The 16,021-nt window shown below is 47.5% G+C and overlaps 1 protein-coding gene across 2 annotated transcripts in view; it reads right to left on the bottom strand.

The window, feature by feature from the left end:
- DNAJC5B (DnaJ heat shock protein family (Hsp40) member C5 beta) overlaps window positions 1-16,021 on the bottom strand; it is a 60,228-nt gene that overhangs the window by 41,200 nt on the left and 3,007 nt on the right. The window contains exons 2-3 of one of the 2 annotated variants that reach the window (XM_080578456.1): window positions 13,904-14,142; window positions 11,388-11,518 (exon numbers count right to left, since the gene is read on the bottom strand). In XM_080578456.1, the coding sequence (XP_080434582.1) occupies window positions 11,388-11,494 (107 nt within the window). In that variant the 5' untranslated portion in view covers window positions 11,495-11,518; window positions 13,904-14,142. Of the gene's footprint in view, window positions 1-11,387; window positions 11,519-13,903; window positions 14,682-16,021 lie in introns of those variants that run through there. The other variant, XM_080578457.1, reaches the window with a different exon arrangement.

Raw genomic sequence — 16,021 nt, 5'->3', positions numbered from 1 at the left:
GCACGTCCTTGTGTAGGCCTCTGTGTGCGAGGAAGACGTTGAGCAAGTGCTGCAGGCTGAGAAGAAGGCCACCACCGGGACGGCGTGACTTGGGAACACGTGCTCTGCGAGGACGGCTCAATGAAGTGGGCCTATCCTGAGCCAGGAGAGGAGAGGGCTTTGTGGGGAGCAAAGCAGCCCCCCTTCTCGGGATCGCATCTTGGCTCGTTATCGATGCAGTAGAGCTCGGCCTTTTTGTCTGGCCGTTGGCAGAAGGGCGCGGAACAATGGAGCCCCGTTGAAACAGGAGAGGAGCCCCGAGGTTACATGAAATTGTCTTTCATCCTGGGGATGTTCAGACAGTGGATGAGGGTGGGCAGGGGCTCTGTGCGGTCCCCCTGCGTGTGAGTGGTCGTGAGGTGGAGGTGCTAAAGCCCTGCCGCAGGCGGTGTTATCGTCCGAAGGTGGGAGCTGTTGGAGGTAGCGGTTGCACTCTGCGCATGCTGAGGACAGGGTGTCTGTTGCCCTTGTGCAAAAGGCGAAGCTGTGAGGGGTTGTTTGGGGTGTTGCGGAAGTGAGGAGGAGGTTACTGAGAAGATGGCCGATGGGCGTTGTTTTGTGAGCGCGTTGATCAGAGGTGAAGTGAGAGGAGGGCAGAAGCTTCAGGCGAGCGGTTTGAGGTGGTGGCGTTCTGGTTGTCTGTGTGTCTGCGGAGAGGGCAAGGAAAGGGTTTCTGTGTTTTTGTGTACGTGCCTTTAGTGAGGGAAGCGCCTGAGGTGTGCGTGGAGGTGTGTTGGTGCTGTAGGGAAGTGTGTATGGAGGAGGAGTTGTAGCAGAGTGGTGCGGCTTATTTCTGGAAGCGGGAGAGGTGTGTGAGGGGCGTGTGAAGGGCGTGTTGCCGGGCAGGCGTCTGTGATTCCTTCGATAGCTCAGCTGGTAGAGCGGAGGACTGTAGGCTCCCATGCACGGCCATCCTTAGGTCGCTGGTTCAACTCCGGCTCGAAGGAGCGCCCTTTTGCTCTTGTCCAGGGGGCGGGCTGGGAGACTGCGAGCAGACGGCTGCTCAGGGGCCGGCCGTGGGCTGGGGAATTAGCTCAAGTGGTAGAGCGCTCGCTTAGCATGTGAGAGGCAGCGGGATCGATGCCCGCATTCTCCAATGCTTTTCCGTCCCCTTGCCTGGACATCAGGCCTGCGGCACTGGGGACGCGTGTCGTCCCTACTGTGGGGCTCTGGAGAACCTGGGCAGCGTCTGGGCTGCTGCGGACCACGACGGCATCCAGTCAGCATGCAGGCCAAGGGCAGCACGGGCTGTAGCAGGAGGGAAGTGATGCTCCTCCGCCATAGATGGGCACGCGATCGACGGCATCAAGAGAAGCACGTCCTTGTGTAGGCCTCTGTGTGCGAGGAAGACGTTGAGCAAGTGCTGCAGGCTGAGAAGAAGGCCACCACCGGGACGGCGTGACTTGGGAACACGTGCTCTGCGAGGACGGCTCAATGAAGGGGGCCTATCCTGAGCCAGGAGAGGAGAGGGCTTTGTGGGGAGCAAAGCAGCCCCCCTTCTCGGGATCGCATCTTGGCTCGTTATCGATGCAGTAGAGCTCGGCCTTTTTGTCTGGCCGTTGGCAGAAGGGCGCGGAACAATGGAGCCCCGTTGAAGCAGGAGAGGAGCCCCGAGGTTACATGAAATTGTCTTTCATCCTGGGGATGTTCAGACAGTGGATGAGGGTGGGCAGGGGCTCTGTGCGGTCCCCCTGCGTGTGAGTGGTCGTGAGGTGGAGGTGCTAAAGCCCTGCCGCAGGCGGTGTTATCGTCCGAAGGTGGGAGCTGTTGGAGGTAGCGGTTGCACTCTGCGCATGCTGAGGACAGGGTGTCTGTTGCCCTTGTGCAAAAGGCGAAGCTGTGAGGGGTTGTTTGGGGTGTTGCGGAAGTGAGGAGGAGGTTACTGAGAAGACGGCCGATGGGCGTTGTTTTGTGAGCGCGTTGATCAGAGGTGAAGCGAGAGGAGGGCAGAAGCTTCAGGCGAGCAGTTTGAGGTGGTGGCGTTCTGGTTGTCTGTGTGTCTGCGGAGAGGGCAAGGAAAGGGTTTCTGTGTTTTTGTGTACGTGCCTTTAGTGAGGGAAGCGCCTGAGGTGTGCGTGGAGGTGTGTTGGTGCTGTAGGGAAGTGTGTATGGAGGAGGAGATGTAGCAGAGTGGTACGGCTTATTTCTGGAAGCGGGAGAGGTGTGTGAGGGGCGTGTGAAGGGCGTGTTGTCGGGCAGGCGTCTGTGATTCCTTCAATAGCTCAGCTGGTAGAGCGGAGGACTGTAGGCTCCCATGCACGGCCATCCTTAGGTCGCTGGTTCAACTCCGGCTCGAAGGAGCGCCCTTTTGGCTCTTGTCCAGGGGGCGGGCTGGGAGACTGCGAGCAGACGGCTGCTCAGGGGCCGGCCGTGGGCTGGGGAATTAGCTCAAGTGGTAGAGCGCTCGCTTAGCATGTGAGAGGCAGCGGGATCGATGCCCGCATTCTCCAATGCTTTTCCGTCCCCTTGCCTGGACATCAGGCCTGCGGCACTGGGGACGCGTGTCGTCCCTACTGTGGGGCTCTGGAGAACCTGGGCAGCGTCTGGGCTGCTGCGGACCACGACGGCATCCAGTCAGCATGCAGGCCAAGGGCAGCACGGGCTGTAGCAGGAGGGAAGTGATGCTCCTCCGCCATAGATGGGCACGCGATCGACGGCATCAAGAGAAGCACGTCCTTGTGTAGGCCTCTGTGTGCGAGGAAGACGTTGAGCAAGTGCTGCAGGCTGAGAAGAAGGCCACCACCGGGACGGCGTGACTTGGGAACACGTGCTCTGCGAGGACGGCTCAATGAAGGGGGCCTATCCTGAGCCAGGAGAGGAGAGGGCTTTGTGGGGAGCAAAGCAGCCCCCCTTCTCGGGATCGCATCTTGGCTCGTTATCGATGCAGTAGAGCTCGGCCTTTTTGTCTGGCCGTTGGCAGAAGGGCGCGGAACAATGGAGCCCCGTTGAAGCAGGAGAGGAGCCCCGAGGTTACATGAAATTGTCTTTCATCCTGGGGATGTTCAGACAGTGGATGAGGGTGGGCAGGGGCTCTGTGCGGTCCCCCTGCGTGTGAGTGGTCGTGAGGTGGAGGTGCTAAAGCCCTGCCGCAGGCGGTGTTATCGTCCGAAGGTGGGAGCTGTTGGAGGTAGCGGTTGCACTCTGCGCATGCTGAGGACAGGGTGTCTGTTGCCCTTGTGCAAAAGGCGAAGCTGTGAGGGGTTGTTCGGGGTGTTGCGGAAGTGAGGAGGAGGTTACTGAGAAGACGGCCGATGGGCGTTGTTTTGTGAGCGCGTTGATCAGAGGTGAAGTGAGAGGAGGGCAGAAGCTTCAGGCGAGCGGTTTGAGGTGGTGGCGTTCTGGTTGTCTGTGTGTCTGCGGAGAGGGCAAGGAAAGGGTTTCTGTGTTTTTGTGTACGTGCCTTTAGTGAGGGAAGCGCCTGAGGTGTGCGTGGAGGTGTGTTGGTGCTGTAGGGAAGTGTGTATGGAGGAGGAGTTGTAGCAGAGTGGTGCGGCTTATTTCTGGAAGCGGGAGAGGTGTGTGAGGGGCGTGTGAAGGGCGTGTTGCCGGGCAGGCGTCTGTGATTCCTTCGATAGCTCAGCTGGTAGAGCGGAGGACTGTAGGCTTCCATGCACGGCCATCCTTAGGTCGCTGGTTCAACTCCGGCTCGAAGGAGCGCCCTTTTGGCTCTTGTCCAGGGGGCGGGCTGGGAGACTGCGAGCAGACGGCTGCTCAGGGGCCGGCCGTGGGCTGGGGAATTAGCTCAAGTGGTAGAGCGCTCGCTTAGCATGTGAGAGGCAGCGGGATCGATGCCCGCATTCTCCAATGCTTTTCCGTCCCCTTGCCTGGACATCAGGCCTGCGGCAGTGGGGACGCGTGTCGTCCCTACTGTGGGGCTCTGGAGAACCTGGGCAGCGTCTGGGCTGCTGCGGACCACGACGGCATCCAGTCAGCATGCAGGCCAAGGGCAGCACGGGCTGCAGCAGGAGGGAAGTGATGCTCCTCCGCCATAGATGGGCACGCGATCGACGGCATCAAGAGAAGCACGTCCTTGTGTAGGCCTCTGTGTGCGAGGAAGACGTTGAGCAAGTGCTGCAGGCTGAGAAGAAGGCCACCACCGGGACGGCGTGACTTGGGAACACGTGCTCTGCGAGGACGGCTCAATGAAGGGGGCCTATCCTGAGCCAGGAGAGGAGAGGGCTTTGTGGGGAGCAAAGCAGCCCCCCTTCTCGGGATCGCATCTTGGCTCGTTATCGATGCAGTAGAGCTCGGCCTTTTTGTCTGGCCGTTGGCAGAAGGGCGCGGAACAATGGAGCCCCGTTGAAGCAGGAGAGGAGCCCCGAGGTTACATGAAATTGTCTTTCATCCTGGGGATGTTCAGACAGTGGATGAGGGTGGGCAGGGGCTCTGTGCGGTCCCCCTGCGTGTGAGTGGTCGTGAGGTGGAGGTGCTAAAGCCCTGCCGCAGGCGGTGTTATCGTCCGAAGGTGGGAGCTGTTGGAGGTAGCGGTTGCACTCTGCGCATGCTGAGGACAGGGTGTCTGTTGCCCTTGTGCAAAAGGCGAAGCTGTGAGGGGTTGTTTGGGGTGTTGCGGAAGTGAGGAGGAGGTTACTGAGAAGACGGCCGATGGGCGTTGTTTTGTGAGCGCGTTGATCAGAGGTGAAGTGAGAGGAGGGCAGAAGCTTCAGGCGAGCAGTTTGAGGTGGTGGCGTTCTGGTTGTCTGTGTGTCTGCGGAGAGGGCAAGGAAAGGGTTTCTGTGTTTTTGTGTACGTGCCTTTAGTGAGGGAAGCGCCTGAGGTGTGCGTGGAGGTGTGTTGGTGCTGTAGGGAAGTGTGTATGGAGGAGGAGATGTAGCAGAGTGGTACGGCTTATTTCTGGAAGCGGGAGAGGTGTGTGAGGGGCGTGTGAAGGGCGTGTTGCCGGGCAGGCGTCTGTGATTCCTTCGATAGCTCAGCTGGTAGAGCGGAGGACTGTAGGCTCCCATGCACGGCCATCCTTAGGTCGCTGGTTCAACTCCGGCTCGAAGGAGCACCCTTTTGGCTCTTGTCCAGGGGGCGGGCTGGGAGACTGCGAGCAGACGGCTGCTCAGGGGCCGGCCGTGGGCTGGGGAATTAGCTCAAGTGGTAGAGCGCTCGCTTAGCATGTGAGAGGCAGCGGGATCGATGCCCGCATTCTCCAATGCTTTTCCGTCCCCTTGCCTGGACATCAGGCCTGCGGCACTGGGGACGCGTGTTGTCCCTACTGTGGGGCTCTGGAGAACCTGGGCAGCGTCTGGGCTGCTGCGGACCACGACGGCATCCAGTCAGCATGCAGGCCAAGGGCAGCACGGGCTGTAGCAGGAGGGAAGTGATGCTCCTCCGCCATAGATGGGCACGCGATCGACGGCATCAAGAGAAGCACGTCCTTGTGTAGGCCTCTGTGTGCGAGGAAGACGTTGAGCAAGTGCTGCAGGCTGAGAAGAAGGCCACCACCGGGACGGCGTGACTTGGGAACACGTGCTCTGCGAGGACGGCTCAATGAAGGGGGCCTATCCTGAGCCAGGAGAGGAGAGGGCTTTGTGGGGAGCAAAGCAGCCCCCCTTCTCGGGATCGCATCTTGGCTCGTTATCGATGCAGTAGAGCTCGGCCTTTTTGTCTGGCCGTTGGCAGAAGGGCGCGGAACAATGGAGCCCCGTTGAAGCAGGAGAGGAGCCCCGAGGTTACATGAAATTGTCTTTCATCCTGGGGATGTTCAGACAGTGGATGAGGGTGGGCAGGGGCTCTGTGCGGTCCCCCTGCGTGTGAGTGGTCGTGAGGTGGAGGTGCTAAAGCCCTGCCGCAGGCGGTGTTATCGTCCGAAGGTGGGAGCTGTTGGAGGTAGCGGTTGCACTCTGCGCATGCTGAGGACAGGGTGTCTGTTGCCCTTGTGCAAAAGGCGAAGCTGTGAGGGGTTGTTTGGGGTGTTGCGGAAGTGAGGAGGAGGTTACTGAGAAGACGGCCGATGGGCGTTGTTTTGTGAGCGCGTTGATCAGAGGTGAAGTGAGAGGAGGGCAGAAGCTTCAGGCGAGCGGTTTGAGGTGGTGGCGTTCTGGTTGTCTGTGTGTCTGCGGAGAGGGCAAGGAAAGGGTTTCTGTGTTTTTGTGTACGTGCCTTTAGTGAGGGAAGCGCCTGAGGTGTGCGTGGAGGTGTGTTGGTGCTGTAGGGAAGTGTGTATGGAGGAGGAGATGTAGCAGAGTGGTGCGGCTTATTTCTGGAAGCGGGAGAGGTGTGTGAGGGGCGTGTGAAGGGCGTGTTGCCGGGCAGGCGTCTGTGATTCCTTCGATAGCTCAGCTGGTAGAGCGGAGGACTGTAGGCTCCCATGCACGGCCATCCTTAGGTCGCTGGTTCAACTCCGGCTCGAAGGAGCGCCCTTTTGGCTCTTGTCCAGGGGGCGGGCTGGGAGACTGCGAGCAGACGGCTGCTCAGGGGCCGGCCGTGGGCTGGGGAATTAGCTCAAGTGGTAGAGCGCTCGCTTAGCATGTGAGAGGCAGCGGGATCGATGCCCGCATTCTCCAATGCTTTTCCGTCCCCTTGCCTGGACATCAGGCCTGCGGCACTGGGGACGCGTGTCGTCCCTACTGTGGGGCTCTGGAGAACCTGGGCAGCGTCTGGGCTGCTGCGGACCACGACGGCATCCAGTCAGCATGCAGGCCAAGGGCAGCACGGGCTGTAGCAGGAGGGAAGTGATGCTCCTCCGCCATAGATGGGCACGCGATCGACGGCATCAAGAGAAGCACGTCCTTGTGTAGGCCTCTGTGTGCGAGGAAGACGTTGAGCAAGTGCTGCAGGCTGAGAAGAAGGCCACCACCGGGACGGCGTGACTTGGGAACACGTGCTCTGCGAGGACGGCTCAATGAAGGGGGCCTATCCTGAGCCAGGAGAGGAGAGGGCTTTGTGGGGAGCAAAGCAGCCCCCCTTCTCGGGATCGCATCTTGGCTCGTTATCGATGCAGTAGAGCTCGGCCTTTTTGTCTGGCCGTTGGCAGAAGGGCGCGGAACAATGGAGCCCCGTTGAAGCAGGAGAGGAGCCCCGAGGTTACATGAAATTGTCTTTCATCCTGGGGATGTTCAGACAGTGGATGAGGGTGGGCAGGGGCTCTGTGCGGTCCCCCTGCGTGTGAGTGGTCGTGAGGTGGAGGTGCTAAAGCCCTGCCGCAGGCGGTGTTATCGTCCGAAGGTGGGAGCTGTTGGAGGTAGCGGTTGCACTCTGCGCATGCTGAGGACAGGGTGTCTGTTGCCCTTGTGCAAAAGGCGAAGCTGTGAGGGGTTGTTTGGGGTGTTGCGGAAGTGAGGAGGAGGTTACTGAGAAGACGGCCGATGGGCGTTGTTTTGTGAGCGCGTTGATCAGAGGTGAAGTGAGAGGAGGGCAGAAGCTTCAGGCGAGCGGTTTGAGGTGGTGGCGTTCTGGTTGTCTGTGTGTCTGCGGAGAGGGCAAGGAAAGGGTTTCTGTGTTTTTGTGTACGTGCCTTTAGTGAGGGAAGCGCCTGAGGTGTGCGTGGAGGTGTGTTGGTGCTGTAGGGAAGTGTGTATGGAGGAGGAGTTGTAGCAGAGTGGTGCGGCTTATTTCTGGAAGCGGGAGAGGTGTGTGAGGGGCGTGTGAAGGGCGTGTCGCCGGGCAGGCGTCTGTGATTCCTTCGATAGCTCAGCTGGTAGAGCGGAGGACTGTAGGCTCCCATGCACGGCCATCCTTAGGTCGCTGGTTCAACTCCGGCTCGAAGGAGCGCCCTTTTGGCTCTTGTCCAGGGGGCGGGCTGGGAGACTGCGAGCAGACGGCTGCTCAGGGGCCGGCCGTGGGCTGGGGAATTAGCTCAAGTGGTAGAGCGCTCGCTTAGCATGTGAGAGGCAGCGGGATCGATGCCCGCATTCTCCAATGCTTTTCCGTCCCCTTGCCTGGACATCAGGCCTGCGGCACTGGGGACGCGTGTTGTCCCTACTGTGGGGCTCTGGAGAACCTGGGCAGCGTCTGGGCTGCTGCGGACCACGACGGCATCCAGTCAGCATGCAGGCCAAGGGCAGCACGGGCTGTAGCAGGAGGGAACTTATTTTGTCTTTGTATGCAATTGAATTTATCAATGTGTGCGTGCCCATGTTCGTTCTCTTTTTTCAAGAATGACGTTGAGCAAATGCAGCAGGGTGAGAAAAAGGCTACCACCAGGATTGTGGTCCTCAGTGAGTTTGTCATAAGCTGGAGAGGAGATGTCTTTGTTGTCTTCCATGTCTGTTGGTTCATTTTTTAATATAATTTTATCATCCATAGTTTTATGAGTAGTACAGGCCCTAGTTTTCGTGTGCCTAAGAAGACATTAATTTTTTTTATATTTATGTGTTTTTAGATGCATTGTATTTCAACTTGATATTCCCTTCACTATGATGTTTTCAATGAGAAGAATTTTTTGAGAGGATAATCAGTACAACAGATTCATTTGTTTTGTTTATTTAGAAATTTTCTGACTATGGACATTAATATGTAGAGAACCCCCTTAATGATTATGTACTGTAAGTTTTTATCATTTTAACAAAATTGTATTTCACTAATATGTAGTCTCATACACGAATTATCTCCATTCATTGAAGCAAAATTTCTGAGGTACTTATGATTTTGTCTTTCAAAAATGGGTCTTTTCGTACTTCTGAGGAAGACAGGAAATATGCTCTCTGCATAGTACTTCACTGTCAGTCTGGAAAGCAGAAGTCAATATGCAGTTTAAGTTATTATGACAAAAATTGTTCTAAAGAGTATTTTTGTAGGAAATTGAAGGTAAACAGATCTCCTTTGAAATTCTGCTGATTAAAAGCCTGTTAGCTCTATCTCCTTGAAAATTTGATTGTGCCAAACTCCAAATAAAAACACAGAGGGGTACCTCTGTCATGTTTATTAAAAAGTAAATTTTGCCCTGGGCTGTGGTAGTATGATTAATACTGACTTAATTAATAATGGCATGAAACTCAGAATCAGGTATTGCTGGTTTTATACCTTGTACTGAAGATTACCCGTTCAGCAGCAGATTTGTGGATTAGCATAAATTAAATGATAATTAAAGCAAATCTGTGAGACTGACTCATCATTTTATCTCGCAAATATTTACAGCTATTCCATTAAAAGTGAATCCCTTTGACATTTCCACTTTAGTTAGAAGCAGTCTTTTTTTTTTTACTATAATTACTAATAAAGATGGATAAAGCACCACTGTCAGTTTTACCATAGATCGTTGTGTAAATCATCTGTATTCATGTTCAGCATTAAATAAAGTTAATTTCATTTTACATTCTTCCATGACAACTCTCTCCTTTGGGGACTAAAGAAGGCTTCCTTTCCAGAAACTTAAATATAAAAGCAACAAGAAAACATGAGTTTTGATACAGATGGTTTCTGCAGCCAGGCTATACTACAGGGACACAGAAGGTGCAAGTCATGAGTGAATGTGATACTGTAATAAATTTATCCTCTAATGCTGTAGTTATGCAACACAGAACTATGCAATATCAATAGTTTTGTTCCTGTTGCGTTAATAGTTGGACCGTTCATTACTGCTACCGCCTCCATTGGTCATATGCCTTTTGGGATCAGAAGGAGGGAGAGATGCAATTTATTCAAAAAGACAGAGTCCCAACAAAAATCAAGCTAAACAATGATATGAAGATATTTATTTCCTAACATCTTTTCCAGTTTAAATATATTTTTACATTTGATAGCAAGGTGTGTTGAAAAGAAACTGCTAATACAGTGCAACCAACAACATCCATAATGATGCTGTAATAAAAGTTTTACTATATTTATTAAACCTGTAAATACATGCCTGGCGTGTTTTGCTGTCAAGAACATCTATTTCACTCATGACATTTAATGTCCTTTCTCTTTTTAATAACAGCAGTACAGATTTAAGAGCAAAAAGACCAATAAAGTCTTCTAGTCTTACTTCTAGGTCTTGTTACATGTCATCATGTTGATAAGTTGTGTTTGAGTAAAACTTATTTAAAGTCTTCCTACCTTCTTTTTCAAAAGAGCATCTGCCAATTCCTTTGCCAGTATGTTTCAACAGTTGATTACACTCACTGTTAAAACCAAGTACCTTATTTTAAGCTTGAATCGATTTCAGAGTCCATCCACTGGTTTTGGTTATGCCTCTCTTCATAAACCGAAGACCCCTCTCACACCTAACATTATTCATTTTAAGGACATTACACACTGTAATCAAATCTATTTATTTATTTTATGACAAGACAAACTGATTGAAGTCCTGTCTCTTACTCTTATCCTTGAATCATCCCCTTTGTGCAATTTTTAATATCAGGAAAAGATGTTAACACAGAAACTGGATGTAATATTCTAAGACTGCACTTCGGAAGTGTGGTCTGCATTCTTTATCATAACACTCTGACCTCTTGTTTGGCTGAATTAAAACATTTTAGATTAAGTGCACAAATTACATGTGGGATTAAGTTAATGGATTCACACAGAATCATCAGGATCATCTCTGAATCTTTTCAGTCTCACAGACCAAAAAGAAATTGTAACAACAAATGCCTAAAATGCAGGTTACTCAAGAGGTTTTACTATCATGAGGACGCCAGGCCCATAAACAATTTTTGCTAAGAGTTGTGGCAACAAGAAAAAAAAGTAAATAGTTATACGGGTACTAAGTACCTACTGTTAGAATATTGTGTTGCTTCACTAAATTAGATTAAACTATTCCGTGGTAAGTACTTGCATAAAAATACAATATTGAGGAGCATGTATGTTGGCTTAACTTAAGAAGCAATTTTTCTGAGTGTGGATAATTTCTGGTTTTGCAGTTTGAGACAATGATTCGTAGATGCAAACTCCTCTGTTCACCATTGATTTAACTGGTTGGCAATTTCAGGTTCAACTTAATGATGACATAATATCAATATTAACTATTCAACTTCTGACTATTTTAGTATTTTGAAGCATGGCAGAGCACTGAATCTCACAACGACAGAAGCTAAATTAAACACCAAAAAAAAAACGAACAACCAACCAAACAACAACAACTACAACAAAACAAGAAAATTCAGAAAGAAGTATGAAGAAAAGAATCAGAAAGAGTAAAATAAGCAAAAAGAAATAAGGAACAATCTTAAGAATAAATTTGTTTTGCCACTGCAAGGTGGTGAATATAACAATGTTAGGAAACACCTTCAGCGTCATAGCTCTGTAACTTCTAGGGAGGGTTGCTTCTTGAACCACACAGACTGGCTGCTGTATACAGCACAAGCTCTGTGGAGAATTCATACAGTGTCTTTGCACAACAGTATGGATCTGTAACTATCTATTGCGATAAGATTTTTAAAAAGTTTCCTGTGTTTTAGACACAAGCACATCTTACATACCTGTAGGACTTCTTAATCTCATCATGTGTTGCTCCCTTCTCTAGGGCCAGGATTCCATATAATGCTTCCCCTGATGTTGACAAAGCACGTTGCCTTTGTTCAGCCATGTTAGCAGTGCATTACCAAAGCTGCTAATGTAGAACAGAATTTAAAATAGTACTGGCTGCACGTATATATGGATAATATTTCTTAGTAGAGGTTAAAATTACTTATATGATTTACATGAAAGTAAAGCTAAAATAAAATCTCCTTTAAATTGCCCTCCATTCCTTAAGAGATTTTAAAGGGGTTTTAAAAAGTGGAAAAGCAAAAAAAAAAAAAAAAAAAAAAAAAGAGAAGCTCTTACATTATATATATCACTGCTCATAATAAAGATTTGGTGTTTTTGTCACTGAATTCAGTGGCTAAATTTTCCACAGCACTAATGTCTGCATGTAGTATTTCCACCTAATTTTGTGTTTATTTTTCTCTAAGTCAGATTCAGTTTAACTAATTATAGGTGCCTAATTTGAGTGATTAAATTTGAAGCTTGGTCAAGCAAGGCTCCCTGTACAGTCAACAGAGAACATGCTTGGAGGACAATTTACCAAGCACTTTCTCCCTATTACCCCTGCGGGCTGCTTAGGATGGCTGCAATCCCAGCTCATGTGCCTAAGGATAGATGGAATGAATCTGGATCTAGGCAAGTGGGAGAATGACCTCTGTTTTATGGTGTATTATTTATTGTAATCTTATGTATGGGAAATACTTATATCAATCGGTATTTGGAGTGTGGTTTATAGTACAAAAATTTGGACAGAGTTTGTGAGCTGCTGATATATTTACCATTGTGATGTTACTTTACAATGTAAGTAAAGGCTAAGCACAGGCTAACAGATTTAGTTCCCTTAGATCTATCATTCATTCCTTCAGGTATCTCAGAGATAAAGAAAACAAACAAGCGATTCACAACTGAATGGCTCTACCACCTATTTACCATTCATATTTTGTCCTTCTGAATTTGAAGTTCCAAAAATTTTAAAGCAAACCTTGATAATGCCAGGTAATGACATGAAGAAACTCAGATACACCGTAATCTAAAACACCCAGTACAGATACCGAAAATTCATAAAGAGAAAGCTGCAGCTCTTTGACTTGCAGACTTGCTACAACAAAACTCTCACCATAACCTCTTAATTTATTTGAATGTTGCACCTTTCTCTAAATGTTGACAAGTGATTACAGAAAAAGCCTAAAAATAAGTAGTAGCCCCAGTCATAAGAAGAATTTCTAAAAACCTGCTTTGTGAGGTAAGATTACCCACTCTGCTCTTTCACCCTTCTCACTGCTGAGCTAGAAACACTATCTTGCTGTTATTTATATATTATTTACTAGGCCACATTTTGGTTTAGAAAAAGCCATGTAACACTTTTAAGCTCTTTAGCTATGTTCACTACCAAAAAGGAAATCAAATACCAGGTAAGTGCACACAGGCATATAATAAACTGAGTAATTCAGGTAACGAGTAAGCAATTTACTGAGCAACTTAAATTTATTCATATTTACTTCGATGTTTTCTTTTTCTAATAAGCTAACACACAATTTAGGATCTCATGATCAGCTGAAAAAAATCTTTTCTACTTTTAAGTGTCATACAAAAACTATCAAATAATGGACTGAACTTTTGTTTTTAAATTAATAATTAAGAATGAAACTATGTTCAAGCTTATAGGTACAATTTTTAATAATGGCATGCCCAAAACGTATTTAACATAATCCTGGGATCTATCCTGATCACACTGGAATTGTACAAGGCACATTAAGCCTGATAATGCACAAGGTAATGCTAGGTAACCATGTGAAGCCACAGCTATACAGGATTATTTTAAAATTCCCTTACATAACGATGATTAGCTACATGGCAACCCCAAAGCATAAAACAAAGTCAAAGTTATTATGAATTTTATTCAGAAGAACAAAAAAGTCATGTAATTTATACTTTCTCATAAAATAATTTTAATAACCAGTCAGCTACGGAAATTTAAACTCACTAGCCTACCCAGTCTTTTAGCGATTAATCCCCTTGAAGGTCTAGCTACTCAAAGTTATTGCTTACTTATTTAAAGCAGTCCTATAAAATACTAAAAGAACAAGAAGATGACACTACTCTAGAAAAAAATATGCTCTCTGAATTAAGGAAGATAAAGCAGTTACAATTTTAGTACTAGATTTCTGATAGCTAAAATTATATTAGAATCCTGTTTTCAGGCTATATATTTTTGTTCCAGTAGAACACAGACAAGAGCATCTTGTTTATTTCCTTGAACAAAAATAAGATATATTAAAATTCTGATAATAATTCCACATCCTAAGAGGATGGAAGCCCAGCTAACTTCAACTTTTTCTGTGCAAATCTTATACCATCCAGGACTAACTGTCTTACACAGGGCTCCTAATAACATGCCCTTTTTCTACCGCACCCATAATTCATTTGGATTTGGGCTGAAAAATAAGGCAAGGTGATTCAAGTAACATACCTGCTTCAAAAAGTGACGGAACAGTCTGGCGTGTGTAAAGTCACAACATTATCAATTCACTATCTTGATGTCTTTATGCCAATACAACCCAAAGAGAAAGAAGTGCCACCAGAAGCCCTGTTCCACTTAAAACGGTTGCTGCTTTTCATCCTTCACACGCAGGGTTAAACAGGTCAGTGGAGTCTGATTACTCTTTTTGTTTGTTTGCTCAGTATCCAATTGGTTCTCTCTCAGGAAGACTATGAAAGAATGAATAAAACATTCATGAACCTAAAGGCTGATATATCTGAGACCAGAAATATAGTATGTCCATATATTTAGTTAGCTGTTCTCTTTACTCTTGACATGGACTTGAGTTTGTCCTTTTATTTTTTTCTTTTTCCCAGCCAAATATATTAAATTTGTTTAACAATACAACAGTCTTGCCCTAAATTTCACTTCTCTGAGATCAGCCATGGCTTCAGTTTATTATGTGGTCCCTTTCAGAACAAAATTAACTGAAGACGACCCTTTAGAACTGAGTTCTTGCAATATTTTATATTAAAGCAGAAGATGTGGGGGGTTCTCTTTTATTCTGATATAGCTTTTCCTCAAACTTACATTATTAAAAAGTCTGGAGAGCCATTCCTTTCTATTTGGAATAGAGACAATTGTAAATACCAGTATGGCGTCCACCATAGGCTGCAGGAAAATACCTGCCCTGTCATCTGTAGCACCTCCTCCACCCCCTCCTTCTCTGAACTTGGTGGTTGCAGGGATGTTTTTCACACTATTTTTCCCCCCCTCAGTCCTCCCTGCCTCGCAGTATTTTCTTCTTTCTTGAATATGTTTTCCCACAGGCGTCACCAGCTTGACTAATCAGCTCATCTGTGTCCTGCAGCAGGTCCATTGCAGAGTTCTCTTCCCACAGGGGCCTCCCTGCAGCCACCCACTACCAAAACCTTTCCACAGACACCCAGTACAATTTTGAATAAAGTTCTGAAAATGGATTCATGGAGCCCCATAGCCCAGTGAAGTCTGCTTTGGCAAGATTCAGTGAGTTTGTGCTTGGATTCTCCTGCAAGACTTGAACTATCAATAGATTTTTAAAAACAATTAATTATGAACATATGAAAAGACTATTTTTGAAAAGAGAAGCATCAATGTGACAGTTGATCAAAAAAAGTGTATGTTTTTTAATGTGAAGCATGAGATTTTGACATTTCTTTTGTTCTTAGCTGTACCATGAAGCCGCATTCTCAATTGCTAAGAGTGTTTATTCCTCAAATTTCAGCTTTGTACAAGAAAAAAGCAAGGCACGTTTCAATCGGAAATAAGTTCTTCATAGTTATGAGAAATAAACATAGCATATATTTTCCAGGACACTAAGAACAGAGTAGGTACAGCTAATTCTATTACATTGAAAGAACGCAATACAAGATTACAATCCTTATACTTGATCTCAAACTTTGAAATAACTTTATCTTTATTGCAAATCAAAACAGAACAAAAAGACTTTATAATGGTAAGACAAAATTGGGAGAAAAAAACAGAAAAGGAAGAAAATAAAGTCACTTTGAGGTTACCCAAATTCTCCGTACCTATATACATCCTATTATCAAAAGAAACCAGCACTGTTCTGAAGTCTTTTCTCATGTGCTATTGTGCGTGAATACAGCTCCCTCTGGTGTGTTAATATTGCTTTGTAACCTGTACTGTTTTTCTCATAAGCATTCTTGTTTTGTTTGAAGGAATTGAATGCTCTATCTGCAAATCTATTTTTTTCCCCTTGCGGATCATAGGTACATATCCTACATGCACTCTAAAGCTTGTTTAAAAGATCCAAACCTTAATGAATTGCCATAACTCTTTCTTCAGATCAGCTATATAATTTAGAAGAATAAAACATAACATTCAATACCTATTCACTTCTCTCATTCGTTATTATTTTTTGTATCATAACACCTGGCTACGTAATAGTATGCCATGACACCACTGTGGCAGACAATGAAAAACTGAGACAGTCCTTGTCCCAAAAGACCCGTAGCTAAATAAGTCTTACTTACATTTTACATTTCATTTGTATGCTGCATGCATTTCAAAACAGACAAATCATAACATGTCTGGAAATGCAAAGCT

Source organism: Anser brachyrhynchus (assembly GCF_964034855.1).
Source record: "Anser brachyrhynchus genome assembly, chromosome: 2".
Lineage (NCBI taxonomy): Eukaryota > Metazoa > Chordata > Aves > Anseriformes > Anatidae > Anser > Anser brachyrhynchus.
The sequence above is the reverse complement of the archived record's forward strand: the minus strand, read 5'-3'. Positions and strand labels throughout refer to the sequence as shown.